The sequence below is a fragment of the Falco cherrug genome, chromosome 7 (assembly GCF_023634085.1).
Source record: "Falco cherrug isolate bFalChe1 chromosome 7, bFalChe1.pri, whole genome shotgun sequence".
NCBI classification, from domain to species: domain Eukaryota; kingdom Metazoa; phylum Chordata; class Aves; order Falconiformes; family Falconidae; genus Falco; species Falco cherrug.
In genome coordinates, this window is record NC_073703.1 from 40,506,225 (window position 1) to 40,526,798 (window position 20,574).

Consider the following 20,574-nt stretch of genomic DNA (forward strand, 5'->3'; position numbering starts at 1 on the left):
ACAGAAGACTTGTTCACCAGCCTGCCCAAGCTGTAGCAGAAGAGCAAGCTTCCACTTCGCTCCTTCCATTGAGAACCATTTCCCTCTATAATCCCACTCTGCAGGCACCACTTGTGTTTCCCCAAAGGGAAAACTTCTTCAGGAGCTGCAGAAAAGCTGAGGTTCTGCTTTGAAAATACCACCAGTACTCCTTGTCCATAGATATTCACACTCCCTGTAAATCTGGCCAATACCCATCCTTTTCTGTTTCAAGCTCCTTACAGTTGTACCATAAGAAAAAAAAAATAAAAAGGAACACTAACAATTCATCCAAGTCTTACTGACCTGATAAAGAAAAAGAAAAATAAAAAAAAAAAAGAGAAAGATTTCTAGAAAGCATAAGTACATGACTCATTGCTGAGGAAATATCACTGGGTTACGTCTGCCTTCAGAATGAACTGGCACCTCTCAGTAAGAAGTACAGCACATCTTGTATCGAGAAAATCCTTATCTATTACTTGGAAACAAGCCCCAGCTGCCAATCGTTCTTGGCCTATGAAGGCTCCAAACAAGATGGGCTTTGAGCCAGAATCTGCTCACATGCAGAGAACAGCAGCAAAATGAGCTAGTCAGGATTCGTGGCACAAGATCTGTGTTACAGATCTGATTATTTGCACAACGAAGCAGGAAAAAAAAGAAAAGTGGAACTGATTTTCTTTGTGGACCTTAATCGTTCCCTCTGATTCATATGTTAAGTCCCTTCTCGCCTTGTCTGCTTTGACTGTAAGCTCTTCGGGGTTTTCTGCACCTGCTCAGCGCCCGCCACCAGACCAGATCTCTGATGGATTTCTGAAGGATTACTGGCATTCAGCCCACCTCTAACTCCAAAGCTGCTATGATCCATAAGGGACTAGTGATATTCTGATGATTTTTAATCATTCCTATCTATAGATTGTTTCACCAATTCTGATGAACCAGTGGCTTCACAACACTGAATGAACTCAAAATCTAGCAAGTTGTTCTCCTACTTCTGCTAAACAGTAACTCCTGTAGATTTTTTTTCTAAGATGTTGGCACGTCTAAGGCAGATGTTGAACACTTTTCATCAAGCACCTAAAATACAAGAGTGTGCTCATTCTTCTCTTTAGAAAACACCATGTATGGGCTACAGCAGGGGAAAAGCCCTTCTTACAAAAAGTAATTGCCTCATGTCAATTTTTTAGACCATTGTCTTCTCTCAGGGTTAATCTAGACGAAAAAGAAGACACCATTCCCTAAAAGACTTGTACCAGAACAAACAGCCTTATGATCAAGCAGTGAAGACCAGCAGACATAGCTAATATACCCCAAGTTACTCCAGTTGGGTGTGCTGAAAAAAAACAAACCAAGGAACTAGAGCAAAGGCTGTGTGCAGTTTTGGGTGTCTCAGTAGAAGGACATCAAACTATTAAAGCATGTCCAGAGGAGGGAGACCAAGATCATGAAAGGTCTCGAGGGCAAGAATTACAAGGAGCAGCTGAGGTCACTTGGTTTGTTCAGCTTGGAGAAGGCCAAGAGGTGACTTCATCACAGTCTACAACTTCCTCAAGTAGGGCAGTGCTGAGGGAGGTGCTGATCTCTGGTGACCAGCAATAGGACACAAGGAAATGGAATGAAGCTGCATCATGGGAAGTTCAGATTGGACATTAGGAAAAGATTATTCATTGAGAGGGTGGTCAGCCACTGGAACAGGCTCCCCAGGACAGCGGTTACAGCATCAAGCCTGTCAGAGTTCAAGGGGCATCTGGACAATGCTTTTGTCACATGGTTTAGCTTTAGGTAGCCCTGCAAGGAGCAGGGACTTGGACTTGATGATCCTTATAGGTCCCTTGCAGCTTGAGATATTCTATGGTTCTATTATCTGCACTTCGGTTACATTTCATCTTGCATCCTTTCACCCATCTCACTCTCATCTCTCCTTCTCTGCTCCCATCACACTTCTATTTTCCCTGATTTTTTCCATCCCACTCTATTTCCCCTCTTACCACTCCAATTCCTCTATTTAGTACTCATTCTCCTGCCTTTGATCCATCTCAATTACTTAGACCATGAGTGATTTTGGCCAAAGGCTGCCTGGCATTCTGGGGCTGAAAAGTGCCCAGCTGATCCCCGTTGACCTCTTGTTATGACAGTACAAAAAGCAAGAAAATGCAGCATCAGCATCTACCAACTGTACCTGGGCATCTAGAGACAGAACAAAACGAACCAAGTATGAGCTGACAGCCTTAAAATATCATCTGATCCATATTATTTTCATTTTGGGCCTTCAGTAAAGCCTATAATTTAGATGATTTTCTTCCCTTTGCAGGAATGCAAATGAGGTATTTTGTGCATTAAAAGTCTGACACTGGTGAAATTATAGGGATATTGATGTACTCTCTCAAAAGGTTACTGTGATCTTTTGTTGTTTAAGAGACATGATGTTACTCAGATAAATGCTTCAGTTGCTATTAATAACATCTCTCCGTGAAAGTTCAAACGTTTTTACACTAAGTGTTGAGTAAGATAAGGAAAGGATACTTCTCTCATCAAAGCAGGGGTTCTATGACCTTAGTGATGCTGCACTGTATCATAGTATGAAAGTAAATGCCTGATTTGTGCAAGACTGATGCACTAGTCTTCACAGCTCAGAAATTAATCAGCATGAAAGGCACATTAAAGAAAGCTTCTCCAAGGTGATACCCTTTACATCTGCTGGCTATCTCGTTCTGTCAAGTGAAAAAGTTACGAAGGAAAAGATGCTACCAGCAAGACTAAATGTAATTTTAATAAAACATGTACTGCTATTTTGTATTATGATTTAGAGGAATTAAATCTGCCTGTTTTTGCCATAAGATACTGAAGGTGAAAAGAAATTAATCGAAACCAGACCAATGCTAACTGGACTCAAACCACTCCAAGTATATCCGACATGTAGCATGGAGGTGCTGACCTCGGTTCAGGGCAACAACCACCTCTTTTGAGGCACCCTCATTTGTATCCCCACACATGAGCTTTTTCTACCCTCTTCAAAGACATGGAGCCAGCATAGACATGCAAATCCTATCCTCAGGACTGAAGAATTTGTTGAAAACATGCCAGACAACCTCAGCTTTCACATAGCCAACTGCAAACTCCTACTGGTTAACTTGAACTTGTTGCTCTGAGGACTTGATTGAAAAGATTAAGGGAAAGGTGCAGAAAAGCTCTAAATGATTATTATTTGATCAGAGAAGGCCTGGAAGTGTGTGTGTGGGATCTTTAGCCCACCTTGATGCACATGTATAAAGATGTAATGTAATTTCAGCGACAGCGTGAAAAATCTAAACAAAGACTAACAACTTGAAATGGACTATGCAGAGTCTTTGTAATGTAGCAGTGCATGAAAACAGGATCTAAATGCATGCTTTTGAAATCCAGATCTGAGAGAAGATGCATACACAATAGCACAAGATTGTTTTTATCTTGGTTACAAAAAATGATGCACTGACAGAAAAGGAGGGGGATACTGGCAAACAGCTGAGAACAGATGCGAACAGGCTGCCCTTCCCTACTCCCAGGGCTGACATGGGTGCTCATGAGGACAGTCTGAAAGTGAATGAAGAAGCATGTGAACTTGGACCACTTTGCTGAAATAAATTGTGTACAAAGAAGGATATCCACAAAGCAATTACACTTCTGTCAGCTTTCACTGACTTGAGGGCTCCTTCACATTGCTGCTGAGGTGAGAGCATTAAAACTGAAGGACTAATAGGATTTACCACCACTAGCAGCTTTCAAAGTTGTTCTATGGTTATCCCACCTAGTTGTTTAAACTAATTAATCTCCATTTTTTCATTGATTGCCCTTTATTTGTTTGGCTTTACCCCTAATTTGAAGGGCATGGAAGAGGGCTGGCCAAAATAAGATGCACCCAGGATGGTATTAGGCTCCTGTGCAACCCAGTTCCTTGTTTGAGAGAAAAGGGTACAGCAACCTGACATGCAGTAGCTGGACGATAAACAGCCAGTGACTACGGAGCGTGTTTTGGGAGGACCACTGGCAGGCTGACAGTATATATATACTGTCACATATATATATGGGTGCATGTATGGGAAGATAGTAATACTAGTTTTCTTCATAGATGTGGAGAAAAAGATAAAAATTCTTTCCAAATGGTGTTCAGTGGGCTGAATATTCCAATAACTGTGATTTGAAGATACACTTCTTCATTTTTTTTCTCTAACTCTAGGGACTAATCATTCTAATTAAGCATAAAGATCCCACAAGCACTATGAAAATAAATAAAAAGGTCTTGAACAAAGCCCAGGAATAAAGGAATGGGAGAAGGGCAAAGATAGTAACAAGCCAGAACTACAAGTAGAAGGTTACCGGCACCAGCAGTCCAGCCATTGCCCACTATTTTGGCGACTTTCAAAAAAGGTGTTTTTCAAAAGGTATTCCAGGAAAAAAACAATAAAATGACTTTGCTGTATGTGAGAAAGGGGATATATAGGAAAAGGCACCCCTGAAATCTAAAAAGCAGACCATGGAGGAAATCATTGTAGGCCAGCTGGAATTGGGAGATTAGATTTTGAAAGGAAATACAGAATGATGGATGAGATGGTTGATACAAGGGTTTATTTATGATACAAGTGGTTCTCATCTGAAAGCAGGAAACTAATTGAGACAGACAAGGGAAAGGCCAGAGACCAAGAAAAAACAATAGCTTGCTTGGTTAATCATTTAAGGTTTCCAAATCTTCATAGCACTCCCAGTTTGCCCTGCATCCAGCCAAAGAGCAGAGTGCTCATCAGTCACTTGTCATTTCCCCAGCTTGTGTTTTTCCCTCCACAGGTCTGTGCAAGGCTAATTTGCCTTTTACTTACAGATTCCGCCACTGCTGAGCAGTTTGCGGGCACTGCGTTCACAAGGCCTGCTCCACAGCAGAAGCAGCTATCCACAAAGCACCCCCGACACTGCCTGGAAGACAGCAATAGCAGGGGAATTTGCATCTACTTGTGATTTCTGTGTGTATTTTTTTCAGCTCTACTATATGTCTTCAGCACGTGCCAGTTTTAACACGTGATTGTTTTCCCTTGGACATACATACGTCACGCAAGCAAGGCATGTGTTTAATCCCCACCAATACTTTACGGCTGCCCTCAGCACTGAGCACTCACTACTCATGCACAATGATGTGGAGCTGGGAGCAAATGTATTGTAAACACCCGTTCTCCTGGGCTCCCCTTTTGCTCTTCAGATAAAGGCACTTCTGGTCTGGCAGCCGTGCTGGTAGGCAGTGGCAGATGGGGAGCAGAAGAACAATGCCACCCTCCAACCATTCCTCCTTCCCCACATGCTCCTCAGTGTTCAGGGGCCACCGCTCTGCCCGAGACACACAAACAGGGAGCCGTCTGCTCCTGCACACTGGCGATATGGCCAGGGCTAACCCTGTCCTTAAGTGGCAACAAAGTCAGGTGGCATCCTGTCGCTGCGGGGCTTTTGGGGGCACTGAGGAAAGTATGCAGGGGCTCCCACTGGTAGGCATCAGGTTTACATGATGTGAATGCACACATGCCCTTACTGCTGTTTTGCCTCCTGCCTTTTAACAGCAATTGTTCCCATCAACCTGTCTCTTTGAGAATTTGTCACATTTTCCAAAGAACAGATTTGGAGGCTACTTACTGACTTCTGTAGAACAGATTAAAAAAAAAAAAAAGTAAAAAATACAGCCCAGTTCTGGAGGATTCAAGGGTTTGCTGATGGCTCCCACAACACCAATCCAGCACTGGGTTTGGGAAGCACAGCCCACGGTTGAATTTGGACATACAAAAATAAATGTAGCCCAGATTGTGTATGAAATAAATGCTCCTACAGCAAAAATGGTAGCACATTTGACAGATGAATGGGAGTTGTGCTGCTTGAAGCACTGGTTCCAGCAATCCCTGGACTTGCAAAAGCAAGTCTGCTTTATGATTATTTAGAAAAACAGGAGGAAAATATGTAAGTGGGAGAAAAAAAAAAAATGTCAAAACATGCAGACTGGAGTACATCTCTGAGAGCCAGCTGCTAGGAGCCGATTACCAATGATCAGACCGTGTAACCAATCTGCTGCGCTCAAGGGATGATTGCTCTCATCTCCAAGCCAAAAATACAGCTCCTGCCATGAGATGCTTTTTCTGTGTGGTCCCCTCCGTAGCTCGGAGGAGAAGGAAAGCAGAGACAGAAGGAAAACCAGCGTGCAACATTTATGTCCCCAAATACTGTGTCTGCATGGGTTATTAGGGGCTCACTCTCCTTCTGTTTATCTCAGATTGTCCCACTTCAGCCCCCAAAAACAGACCACAGATTTTAATCCTGTCAGCTTTTCTACCTTACTGCTTTGTTTAGAAATAGTCTATTGTCAGCCATTGTTTGACTTTAATAAAGATTTAGTGACTAAATACGACCACTTCCATGTCCACATTTCTGGGGATGCAATGCTGGAAGATATCAGCTTGAACATTTGTTTTTTGTCTATCAAAGAGAAAACGTTCATATTTTCAATTCCCCCCCCCCCCCCCCCAGTGTTTTCAAACAAAACAGGAAAGCAATCTCTGACTGTTATTTCTTCAAACATTCACTCAACTATGAATTAACTCAGCCTTTTTTACAGTAAATATCACTTGCTTACATGCAAGATAATTATTCATTGCTGCAGAGCAGGTAGTAAAATCAGGGAATAAAATGGCAGCAGCAGGCAAAAATCAGTATGTTTCTGTGTTTGGAGAGTCACATCCCATCTTGGTACAACTTCACTCAGAGGAGAAACTTGTGCTTTCACCAGGTAAGAATGTGGCCTTTACCTTAACTGTTCTATTAAATTAAAAGAAATGGAGGGAAGCCCTCAGGTCAAGCAGTAGGTTGCAAACCACACAAAGTGCTGACAGAGCTATTTTATTTGTGCCTTGATGTTTTTCAAGTGACTGATTTTAATTTTAAATTGCTAACCATGCAACTGCACAAATACCATGTTTGTTTATTCTCACATCAGTGACTGAGAAGCTGTAAATAGGTGTGACAGCTGCAGCATCTCCTCCGTTGTCACCGCTCAGCTCCTCCTGCGAGACAGGCAGTGAATGGGATGGCTACTAGGACTGACAGGATCATAGTACGATCCTCAGGCAGAGTTACACATGAGCTGTATTACTCTTAAACCGATGCTGGGGTTTCTGTCAAAATCAGCACTTGGAGAGACACTGTTTACTTTGGGGGAAGAGCACACCCCATTCTGCCAGATGGCCAAGGTTTACTGAAATGGTTCACAGTCTGACAGTCCTGGTTCTCTGAACTTCAGGAAGATCAGCTGCTAGATTTATGTTGAAGGAAATGACACCATAGTTTAAATAGTAAAAATGTCAGAGCTTGAGAATCATGAACTTAGTACCAAAAGGCAAGGCTGTAAGCTTAAAGCTGTAACTTCATAAATATCCAGAAGAACTTGAGGGATGCTCTGAGCATCACCTGCTGGGCCATCTGACTGTGTGCATGTGGCATAAGAAGGATTTGCTACTTTGCCTCTGCAGCTCACGGCTGGTTTAAGTTTCCTCACCGAGGAAGCATCAAATTGGGAATCAGTTCCCACTAAAACCCTTATCTCCTCTGCGGCATCACGGGGAAGTCCTGCCTCCCTCTTTGTATCCTTTATTTGCAGGTGAAACTTCACACTCTTTGTAAGAGGTTTTGAAGTTTCTGAGAATGAAGATCACATCACAAGTTGAACTGAGTTAGTGTTAAGTCACTGCTGGATGTAGGAATTGGACAACAACCCTGAAATACCACAGGAGCCCGGAGCCACCCATATGCAACAGACACAGCTATGTTGCCTTTGGTAGCCACGCCAAGCTCGCATGCCTGTGCTGGCCCAGCCTGCACACACAGCAGCTGGCAGTTACAGTCCCTCTCCCCTTGCTCATGCCACAGTCCTGCAGGACAGAGTGCAGGCACCACTGGTGATCACAGCGTTTGTGTGCAAGGTCTCAGTCATCACACCCAAATGGACAGTATATGCCTGACCACTGCTTGTATTGTAAGGTTCCAGAGATCTCTAGAATAAGCACACAGATGCACCCATACCCTAAACGTTACATATTTCTGTAAAAAAAAAAGATACCATGGATGTGGTGGAGTCCAGCTGAATTACCCTTATAGTCTATGTGCTATACAAGGTCTGGAATATTTTTTTTTTTATTATTAAAAAAAGCTAACACTAAAAAAATTACTGAATCTGTTTGAAACAGTGAAATTATACTCTTGCTTAGGCAAGACGAAACTTGTAGTGTAAAACTATGTGACTATTTTTCTAATGGCAAAGATCAGGTAGCAAGACAATCAGAAGAGACCCTCCTAATACCACTTATTCTCCCCTAGAACTCAATTTAAAATTTTTAGTAACTGTTGGCTTTGCCATTTCCAAAGCCAAGAGTTCTAGAAATAATGAGCTGGCCCCTGGGAGCATTCTCTACATCAATTCAAATCATACCATGCTACACCATCAAAGAAGACATCAGAGCCTGGCCAAAACTACCTTTGCTAGCTGTCTCCCCTTTCCCTTCACTTCCTCAGTATTCCCTGCTGGCATATGCTGGCACCTGAAGGCTGTCAGGAACAGCAAGGGGTTGCTATCATGGCAGCCTAGACGGCCAGTTACATCAGTGTGTTGTCTTCTACCTTCTCCACACCCTCGTCTTCTGCCAGCTATGTAATGTGCAGACTAGAGGTCAGGAGACAAATGTTTTAGAGGCAGGATTGTTTATTTAGACATCCAAATGCTCATCCTTAAAGTACTGTTACGGGTATTAAGTACATTACAGTGATAAGCAAGAGATGCACCATGAATGCTGAAAATCACAGCTGGCTGGGTAAAGAAGGTTACCCGTGAAAGTATAAAGTGCAGTTGGAGGAGAAGCCAGGAGGTGCATACATCTTCTCACACTTCATAAGATTACAGGAGAAATGAGTTGTGAAAGTACCTTGGAGAACAAGGGGGAGAGAGCACAGCAATTCAATTTCTTCTGCTTCTGTTTCATGTCTGTGAGAAATGCCAAAAACACACACCAGGAGAACAAAACATCTGCCACCTGACAACAAACCAGTGCAGGACTTTACCGCCTTGCCCACCTGCAGTTTCACCATGTGCTCAGTCATAGCTCAGAGACCAACATAGAAACAAACCAATTCACAACCTGGATCCTATTACAGAACAACCACCATTTGCCATGTCTTAACATTAATAAACACATATTTGATTAAGTTTTCCTCCAGATCTGTGGGGGGAAAGATACCATAGGACAGCCAGAGGGGAGTGTTTGTGAACGCATTTTCAATATTTTTCTCCTATGTGACTTTGGGCTCAGCATCTTGAGAAGAGATTTCAGAACTTTTCAGACTGAGGTTGCAAACTGCTCTTGCTCCCGCTGGAGCAACCAAAACATGAAGCAGAGAGGAGTGACATTTCCATTCCTGGGGATTTAGATTCTACATACAGCACCACTCAGTTTTTACTAACCTGCAGCCCAGCAAAGACTATGCAGACATACTAACATGCTTCTGTCCTTAGTAAGGCAACTGAAAAAGTTTCTGCTGTGTTGCTTACGCTTTCAGTGACTGTAGCGTTTTAGTTTGCTGCTCCGTCCCACATGCATCTCCTGTCCCTGAACAGAAGAAACGTTCACTCTTTGGTCCCCATCTTTGAGGTCTAAGCTTAAGTATCTGTAGGATTTGGACTTGAGCTGGTGAAATTATAGCATCTGATTCAATCTACAGAAGGTAAGGATGGAGGGTATGAGAGACATAGAAAGAAGATACCCAAAAAGGCAGCATACAAGGGAAAAGTTGGGAGAAAAGCCCTGAGAAAGGTCCATAAAAACTTACGTGGTGCATTGAGAAGGGTAAGGCAGAAAGACAACAGGAGTGTGGAGCTCACTTTTAAGAAAGCTGTTACAATACCTCAAAATGCTTTGCCACTTATTGCAGATTATCAAGGCACTTAATTATATACTTCATTTAAACAGAGGTGTAGTTCAGAGGATTACTCACATACTTTAAGGATACACTTAATTGGATGATGAGAGAATTTAAGTATGATCAGCTGCTCCAAGTCCTTGGGTTCAGCTGAACTTTCAGAAATAATTTGAAACTTTATTTTTTAATCCTTTTGCTTCCTTATCAGTTTGACCATTACTTTTCTCCTTGAATATACACCTCAACACATCTACACAGGTGTTGAAGAGACATGGCTGTCCTTTCTCCTTCCATGCAGCAGCCTTGTGGGGCTGGTAGTTTTTATCGGCCACAGAGCCCAGCACATCTTCCCACATCTTGCAAATGCTCATCCAGTTGTTTTGGAAGGATAAAAAAGCCACAGTGGAAGCTGATGGAAGTTTGGTTTTGCTTTAGCCATGCACAGCTCATCCCTACCTAGACTGTTCCCCCTTTCCCAACATTTAAAAGGCTTAAAAGCAAAATTGCAACAGACAGAACCAGCTGAGGTTAAAAGCTGCTTTTTAAAAAATTTTTGAAAAACATTTCCAAACTGGTGATAATCTCTTTGCAAAACAAAAGGAATTGGCCCTGTATCCAACAGCCTGCTGCAAAGAGGCACTGAGCTTTTCTGAAGCAACTGTGACATTAATGTTTTTTAATTAGCTACTGTTTGGCAGGTTTTAGTTCTGGCACCTACAAGGAGTATGGAATTCAGCTTTCAGAATAAAAAGATTGAAGATTGAGCCTACGAGTACGTGTCATTTCAAACAGCCAGTGCTCCGAGACAGACCTGAAAGCACTGTGTGGGTGTGCGAGCCAGCGAGGGAAAGGGTGGTTGGTGACTACTAACAGCAGAAGTTCTGGTGGCCGGGTACCCGCTGCATGGTCATATTTACAGGAAGAGATCTTCCACCCAGTGTTGCCTCTGCTCCCTGTAACGCTTCCAAAGCTGCAGAGGGTACATTCAGTAAGTGTTCAGTGCTCCTGGTCTTGGTGTCACAGCTGGCCATAGGTTTCTCTCCTGTTCAGTGCCCAGTGTAGGGTCAGCGATTGTTCACTGCAGCACCAGAGGGAACAGAAGAGCACACCCTGGCCACTCAGCACCTTCAAAATAGGTGACAAGGAGTTCACACACTTCATTCTGACCCTCTTTGTTCCGAAGTGCTAACAACTTGCATATGCAAGGTCATGATCTTGTCTGCCAAAGGCTTTCACTGCATTTATCCTGCTGCTACCCCATGGAAACTGAGCGACTCCTGACATATCCACTGGCATGAGAAGCAGATCAAGCCACTGATGGGTGACATGACTACAATCAGTTTACAGCCAATTTTCAAGGACTTTCCTTTCACACTTGAGCATGTATCTGAAAAAAAAGCACTTAAAAGAACAATGGAGAGCCATCACTATTTCAAAAGACAGCTTTAAAAATCATCACTCCTGCAAACAGTGGAAGAGGTTATCACTAATCTCATTTAGGATTCTACACTCATCAAACCAAGAAGCCTGCCAAAACAACAGAGGACTGCAACAGACCTCGATGGCTTAGGCAGACACTGCAGTTCATGACAGAGAATACCTTCAAGGGAAGTTAAGCCCCAGCAGAGAGACGTGGCAAGCTAACAGAGCTGGTCACTGCTGAATTTACTAGAGTTGCTGTACTAATCTTCTGCTTTCCATTTGAATGCTCTGATCAAAGAAAACATTAAAAGTTATTTAATTTGATGGTGTATCAATGGTCACCAAAACATCACGCTGCTTTACTAAATCCTGTGCAAGCCTTTGAATCATTTGGAGTATTTTGGCTTTTGCCCAGTATGGAAATAAGATGAGGAAGGTGGTGAAACTAGTTTCCTAATGGCCTGCATCCATCCCATTTCCAACAAAACTTAAAACAGAACCTCCACCCCCATGTTTGCAGCTGATCAATGAATTAAGAAATTCAGCCTAGATTAGCCAAAAACAAGCTTTAAATAAAAATAATAATCTATAACCAGTCTAGATTTTCTAGCCTATGGATTCTGAGGACCCAGTACCATTGGGCTACCCAGTTGCTACCCAGAAACTCAGTTCTCATCAACTCTGCCAAGAGCATTACTGCTCAGTATACAACAGTGTTATGCTCTTACTACTCAATACCAGCAAGATGTTTGTCGTAAATATAGAGCTGCTTCAGTCTTTGTTCCTATTACCTGCCATCTGTAGTCATTTTCTGTGTACAGTAGGACCCCAACTGTTGCTGCTATTAACTGTGTTGTGAAAGGCTCTTTGTAAAGCATGTGAATGTGTCTGTCTGCAGTCATTTTACAAACCTCCTTTCCACATTCAGCAGACAGAAATATGTGCTATCTGCTCCCTTTGTGAACTCTTTAGCCTGTATCTGCTGAAAATCATGTAATTAAAAACCCCACAACAAAACAGACCAAAAATCCAACTAGCACTTCACAGAATTACTCTTAGTTCATTGGCAGAAGAAACACAAAAAAATTATTTCCAGTACCTCTAACTCTCCCTGTGCAAGGGTGTACATAACTAGACTGCATACACACACACATGCATCACAAACTACATCCTTCCCTACGACTCCTCTCCTACCACGTCGTCTTCCTCTAACATTCAGCAGCTCCTATGAGAAATTGTTCATGCTATTAATTGATAGGAAATACAGTCACTCCAAAACATATAGTTTCAGCCTTTCCTGGATTAATAATACAGTCTCCTCTTGCTCTTCTAGGACTTTTTCCTATGAATTGCAGAACATTCTTATCCCATCTGTGCCAGGCTTTGAGATATTTCATTTTAAGCAGTGGAAAGTCCTGCTGATGTTACTGGAACCATATACATGTGCTCCAAGTACAGTCAGTGCTTAAGTGTTTTGCTGGATGGGAATCACTGCTCTTAGCATCTTTGACAGCAATTACAAGCACAATCCTGGGACAATAGCCTCCTCCAAAGTGCAGTATCAACACTTTACAAAGCCAGTATGCTCAAATCTCTGCAGAATTGTCAAAAGCTTCACTGGAACAGAAATTTCTACTATACAAGACTTGGAAATGCAGTCTGCAGTGTTACTGCAGTGACAAGAAAAGCACAGGGATTCCTCATGTTCCCCTAATCTAATTCAGTTGTGCCAGGCAGCTAGCAGAAAATTCTCCAGAAAGTTCTGGCAACATTCTGGATGATGACACCACTGATTTATGCACACAGAATTTCTGCAACATCTGGATTATGCAGCTAGTCCCTGTGGCTGTGCCATACCATAACAAGGCATAAGGACTCTAAGCTTCAGCTTTGCTCTTTGAGCTTCCCGATGCTTTGATTCTATTTATTATACGTAAAGACATTCAGAAGGAATGAAGGATGCCAGAAAAAATTACTTTAACCTTTGAAAGAAAGCAGAGCTGGTAGAGTAATGGTCAGCGCCCTATTATGCTGTACGTAAGTGAGCACTGAACTGGTCATGTAAGAGAATGCCTACATCCTTCTAACTAACATTATTAATGTTTCATGCTATGGATCAAAGAGAAACAGAATCACAGAATGGTTTGGGGTGGAAGGGTCTTTAAAGATCATCTAGTTCCAACCCCCTGCCATGGGCAGCGACACCTTCTACTAGACCAGGTTGCTCAAAGCCCCATCCAGCCTGGCCTTGAACACTGCCAGGGATGGGGCACCCACAGCTTCTCTGGGAAACCTGTTCCAGTGTCTTGCCACCCTCACAGTAAAAGATTTCTTCCTAATATCAGGTCTACCCATTTTTGGTTTAAAACCATTCCCCCATGTCCTACTGCTACATGCCTTTGTAAAAAAGTCCCTCCCCAGCTTTCTTGTAGGCCCCCTTTAGGTACTGGAAGGCCGCTGTAAGGCCTCCCTGCAGCCTTCTCTTCTCCAGGCTGAACAACCCCAATTCTCTCAGCCTGTCTCCACAGGAGATGTTTTTTTCTTAGATTACAATCAAGGCTGCTTTTGACAAAGAGAGGTTCATGCATCTTTAAATCCCGATTCTCCATGTGGTTTGGCTTGGAGCTTATTTTTTGGCAATCATGCTTTTTAAGGAAAAAAAGTAGAATAAATCATTCCTAAGCTTACACCAGCAATGTCAAAGCTTCCAAACGACCACCCTATCCAGCACTGTCACGCATAGATTCTCAGAGTATAAACACGACCCTGTCCCTCTCTAGAGGCAGGCAATGAATTCAGCTTTCTTGGCACACATGTAGTGTGTGCAGGCACACATGCAAGCTCATGTTGAGCAAGTAGCCTGGATTCTGTTTTGAGCTGGCAGGAATAACCTACCAAAACCACAAACCTACACCTTCTTGCTTTTAGTACCTTCAGTTTACTGACAAAACTTTGCTGTACTAAGAGAACACAGCTAATAAGGGCTTTGAATCCCTCTTGAACTCTGAGATGGAGAATACACAAAGAAAAAGTGAGAAAACAGATGCAGAATTATCCTGAACTCTGGTTGCTCTGTGCTGATACAACAGAGTACAGCGGATCCTAATTGTGCATCCTCTAGCATCCAGAAATCACATTAGAAAAGAATTAGACGACACTGCACCTGTGTTTGGGATTTCTGAAAACGCAGCAGATCTGTTCTGGTGGCTGCTTGTCAAAAAATGCCAAGCAACAGCCTCCATGCACACACCAGCCTCGTAGCACAGACATGGGCAGTCCGCGTCTTCTGGGTAATATGAGTATTAAGTCAAACATGTCCTAAATGAACTCTGTTTACTCTGTGTATTCCACTGCTTTCCAGAAATTACATAGGTCTTAATAATATATGTTTCATGTGGAGGCATGGGAGTCTTGGACTTGTTATTCTGACATGGTTATAGGTAGCTATAGGGTTCTTTCAAGGTACACCAAGGACCACTCCTGTTTTGGGGAAAATTACCTGAACTACTGCCAATGCAATGAAAGGTTTAGTGTGACTTGAACGATCACTGACCAGGCCTGAAATCCTAGAATAGTAATACAGAACACAAACCCCAATGAAATTTCAATTATCTTTGTCATTGAAATGGTTTTGCTTTCTGTGGCGAACTTGTTCATTTGTTTACCTAGCTTTACCAAAAAGAAAAAATCCTCAACACTACAATAAAAATTAAAGATTACAAACCCACAACTTTTACTCATTGAAACTAAACACAAGGATTTCAACTTACTGTACTTCAAATCCTCAGGAGTTGTTTACAAAGAGCTTTTGAACATGTAGAATCAACAGATTATTCATATGCAAACTATATATGACTAAGACAAAAAAATCCACAGAAATGGCTCTTACTAGCTTTCCCCTGTTCTATATCTAAAGGAAGAAAAGATCATTTATTTGACAATTAAAATTATATTTTTACTGTAAGATAATATATCTAACCATAAAAATATTGCAAATTGAAGAAATCCATTCCTCGTTTTCAATATGAAACAAAAGTTACAGCAATCACTTAAGGAAAAGTTATATTGCAAACACAAATCTTGAAAAATACATCACTGACATTATGATGGCAGGTGCTGTTCAGCTCATATAGATTTGTATCATACTGAAGAACATGAAGTTTTTTCCTTCTCTAGCTTCCCAGTTTTTCCCACTATGTGCCTCTATTCTTTCCAGTTGAATAAACATTTCAACCCTGCTCCCATTAACCCAGATGCAATTTTCATTGTTACCATTTTTTCCACCAGAAATGCTTTATTTAGCCAGTTGTTAAATGGATATGAATTGCAGTGTGTCAGAAGCGGGGCAGCTCACTGCTGGATGCCTGACAGCAACCCCCTAACCCCTGCTGAAAAGCACCAAGTGCTCTTAGTCTGGACCCAGCGCTCAGCACCCCCCAAACCCAGTCTTTTATGCTGGAAGCAAAAGTCTCTACCTATAAGAGGAGGCTATTTCTGAGGTTACCTAGACTACAAGAGCACTCTGAAATCACTGAGCAACACACAGAAATGAGCCAGTCATACAGCTCAGCAGCGGCTGAACATCTTTGGCATAGCATCTTGAGGCATTCAGGACTGCTTTAATTAAAATACAGATTTAAAATGAAAAAAAAAAAAAGTATTAGCTAATAGGCTTTGACTAGGTGCGAGCACAAATTACCTTAACCAGAATCAATTAGAGCACCCACAGAACAGACAACACCCAAGCCTGCACAACCAACTACCAATAAACACACAGATGCAAAAAGGGTGGGTTTTTTTTAACAACAGATGTCATTGTCACAGTTGAAAGCTGTTCTTCATAACATTGCTAATAATTGTAGTACAGCTGAGACGTTCAGATGTGGTTGCTTAAGCTGGGCATCCAAACCTTCATGCTGTATCTACACTGCACAAACCTGTTAGCATTACTACCTGACAATCTCCTGTTCCACAACAATTTTTTAATCAGCAAAATGTTATCCTTTCTACAGCATCAAATTTATGATTTGGGGGGGCTTTTCACTTATCTTTCTGATGGCACATGTAACAGTTTCAGGGCCTCGAAGGCATAAACCATCTCACTGACATCATAAGAAGGAGAGGAGCTACTGATTATGAAAGCTGTACTGTATTTGTATAGCTTTGTGTACCCAATGCTTCCATAAAGCAGAGTTCCTTGTTTCAGGTATCTGAAGAGGTGAGCATTCCAATACAATTATCCAGCTGTGCAAACTCTCACCCACTGAATGTTTTAGCAAATGTGCCAAATCTTTACGTAAGACACTTAACTACGGCGTTACACTTTCACCCTGTGCACTTTAGAAGAGGCCTGATTTTAAGCCTCCATAACACACTACAGTATCACTGAGGCTGGAAGTGGTAACCTAACCTACACACACCTTCCGTCCCTGTTCCCTGTGCATACATCAGAGGGGCTCTAAGGTACAGACCATGTATGGTGTCTCACAAGACATCTAGCAGAGCCAACCTGAGTCCACTAGTGGTGCAAAGGTGTGATAAGAATAATACACAAAAGCAACTTATAGAAATATAAAGAGTCTACAGTATTCTATAGAAACTAAATTAACTTTTTTTTTTTTTTTTTACCATCATTAAGCATTTCAGTTAAGGCATTACCTATCATCATATTAAGTATTAATGTACCTGGTATTCATCAAGTAAAATTCAATCCCCACAGTAGGTCACAAGGATGTTAATGACAGTGATAGCAGAGCATCTTTAAAAGCAGTTATGAGCCAAAAGCCCTGGTCAATAATTATCTTCTGTTTACACATACCCCTTACTGAAGGTCATCTCAACAGACCACATCACCAGAGATGATTAAAAAAAAAAAAAAAAAGAAAAGAAAAAAAAGATGACAAAAAGATATAGCATGAAAAAGAAAGATGAAGAAAAGCAATACCTAAATTAGAGGAGTGACGCTCTGGGGCTTAAATGCCACTGTGGTGACAGGAATGGAAAGGGTTGCCCAGTTCAGAAAGAAAGGTACAAAAGACATGTGACAGGGGAGTAACAGAGGTAAGCATAGCATCTACTGTACACAGCAACCTAACAACTGGATTAATTTCCCTCAGTAGAAGAGGAGCCCAAGAAATCCTCTCCTACAGTTCATTAAAGGTTAATTACACAAATGTCCCCCAGAAGACTCTCATACATGCTCCGAGAAAGAGGTGCTGTGCAGAGCCAATGAGCCTCATGCCCCTGCTGGGAGAGCCACCCAGGAGCCCTGACTGTCTCCCATCTTCCCATCACCACCCAAAGGCTTTTGTAGCAGAAACAGCTCCAAGGTATTGCACCCTTTCTTCCCAAGGCAATCGGGCCACAGGAAGGAGGATTGTGTGTAACTGCACCCCAGCCTTCTTGCAGCTTGTCCCTACCTCCATGCTGCTCGCTAGCGTCCAGAGAGATATAGGGGAAATGCAGCAGAAGTTTCTGTCTCTTTGCCTCAGGGACAGGAGGTGCATACCCATGTTGGTGAGCATGAACCTCACTTCACAGATAGCTTTCCCTGAGGCAGGGTTTTAACATAAAAGCTTTTCTTCCTTAAAAAGATGTCACCCAAGGAAAGGCAGATTCCCCAAACTCACCAAAGTAACATCGAAAAAAATTATTCTTTGTCACTTGTTGTGCCAAATAAACCAACCCCAGAGGATCAGGAAGAAAAGCACACAATTCACTGTAAACTGTTGCACCAGTAAGTATAAGACATGTTTGTACAGGGAACTTTTCTGAGAGGGCTAAAGCACCCAGGTTTGTGACTCTTCCAATGCACAGAATTAGGGTAGAAGACACATGGAATATAGGAAGCAAGAATAAGGAAGAGAAAGGGCAGCACTAGTCCCAGCTTTGGCACACACCACTGGTTACTGGTAAAACCTGCTGCCAGCTGGCACCTCTGCTTCTGTGCAACAGGGGCATCCCACTTCCAACTCAGTGCTTAGGGAACAAAAGATGGACACAGGGAGCTCACTGATCACGCTGAGAGGGACCATAGGAAAATTATTTGAAACACACAAAATTTCCTTTGAACATTCCAGTTCCCAGGAAGACCTCAGATTGATAGAAACGAGGCTTTCCTCCTCTCCATTGTGGTTTTCCTTAAAAATATATTCTTCTTACAAATACCTCCAAATAGAAGAGATTCTCGGACGGCTACTTGCAGAAAGGCAGAGCCTGACACCCCCTCAGAAGCAGACTTTAGGAAGGGAACAAGACAGAAGAGCCATAGCATTAACTGAACAGAACACCTCTGCAAGGATGACACTCGGTTTCCCCCTGCCACCCCGGCTGCAGCCAGCAGCATCGCGGAGGGGCCTCCCGGGCCCTGCTCCCCGCTACACAGCGGGTGGCATTCCCTGGCAAAAGCTCCAACTGGGATCCAAACTATTGCTGAAAAACCCTATTAAGTACATAGAATTAGGTATCTGCACAAACAGAAGAAATTATCCCGGAAAAACATGAAACGGATGCTCAGTGAGAATGGCTTTTTCTGAAGCACAGCACTACTTGTCATTAATAACTGAATTCACCTGGATCCACCAGGACGGGTTTTGGCTTTGGGTGGCTTACAGCCATTACACACTTTCCACCGTATTAAGCATCAACACATTGAACAACAACACCCACGACTGCGCCTCGAGCTGAAATCCAGGGCCTCACTGCAATTTAAACTATTTGTTCATGCAAATAGAAGCGTATTTCTGTATACGCTGAGCTAGTTTCTGCGTGCAAAGACAACAACTTACACAGGTGCACGTACAAAAAAACGCACTATGGAGTGCGGGAAAAGAACCGAAATTTCCGATTTCTATTCACCGCCTGCCTGCGAAGGCAAGGAGGGCCGCTGCCTCCCCGCTCCTCGGCCTGGGGGCGGCGTGACCGCGCCCGCGCAGCCGGGCACCGGGCGGGCAGCGGCCGGGATGGGCAGCGGCCGGGATGGGCAGCGGCCGGGGTGGGCAGCGGCCGGGCCGGGGCCCCGCCGCTCGGCGCTAACAGGTGCTGCGCCCGCCAAGTTCTCACGCTGCGCCTCCCATTCTAACCGGTCCTCCCCCCTTTTTCTCCTTAGTTTTCCCTTTCTTCTCCCCGCCCCCTCCCCAGGCCGCCGCGCCCCCCGGGTTTGCCCACGCCACTTGGGAGCGGAGGGAGAGACACCGAGCGGAGAACGCGCTGAGGGGCTGCGCGCCCCGCGGCACCCCCCGCCCCGCCGCCGCGCCCCACCTGCGCGGCCATGAAGGAGAGGTCCATGGTGCTGCCGCTGGAGCTGCTGGCGGAGCTGGAGGTGCTGAGGCTGCCGCTGCTGCCGCCGCCGCTGCTGCTGCCGGGGGCGGGCGGGGCGCGGGGGCGCGGCGCGGACACCGCCTCCCCCAGCAGCGGCGGGCGCGGCCGCGGCAGCGGGACCGACACCGGTACCAGTTCCAGCCTCGGCGGCGCCCGGCGCGGCTCGGCACGGCACGGCACCGCGCGGCTCGGCACGGCACGGCACGGCGGGAGGCTCCGCCAGGGGGCGGCGGCGGCCCGGCCCCCGCGCTGGGCTGGGCGCGGGTCCGCCCCCGCGGCGGGGGCGGCGGAGGGAGGGGGCGCACCTGTGCGCCGCCCCAGCCCTGCCCGCAGCCGCCGGGTGGCCGGGCACCGCGCCCGCACCGGGGCTGCCTGAGCTGGAACGCGGCTTCTCTGTTCCCTGGGGCGAAGCGGGGCCGGAGCGTACGCGGGGAGCCCGGCAGGAGCCGGGGGAGCGGCCCCGGGCTGGGTCACGCAGGTGGGGAGCGGGTGACGGGCGAGTGCTGACGAGCAGCGTGGGAAATGATCGCCATACCGGGAGGCAGGTGTAGCCCCTCTGCACCGTGCAAACCCTCCGAGCACGCACCTGGCTGCTACGGGCTTTGCTTGCTCAGCTTGCCAACCCGACAGCCTTTTCTTGAAATTTTCAACCAGCTCCTTCTCCCACCACAGCTGAAAAGAATTCCCAGCAGCTTATTCTTACACCTGTTCATGGCTTAGCTGTTACAACTTCATTTTCAACTTCTCCTTGTTCCCAGTATTTACTGTTCAACAATTCACAATAAATCTTTTCTCCCTTTTCCTATGCTTTCCCTTGTATCTCATAGATAGCGTTATTTGCCAGAAAATCCA

The 20,574-nt window shown here is 44.3% G+C and overlaps 1 protein-coding gene across 1 annotated transcript in view; it reads right to left on the minus strand.

The window, feature by feature from the left end:
* Positions 1–19,899, minus strand: part of C7H14orf132 (chromosome 7 C14orf132 homolog) — a 37,369-nt gene extending 17,470 nt beyond the window's left edge. Inside the window, exon 1 of the mRNA XM_055716702.1 lies at positions 19,663–19,899. Coding sequence (XP_055572677.1) covers positions 19,663–19,689 — 27 coding nt within the window. The 5' untranslated portion in view covers positions 19,690–19,899. The remainder of the gene's footprint in view (positions 1–19,662) is intronic.
* Positions 19,900–20,574: the final 675 nt, after the last annotated feature.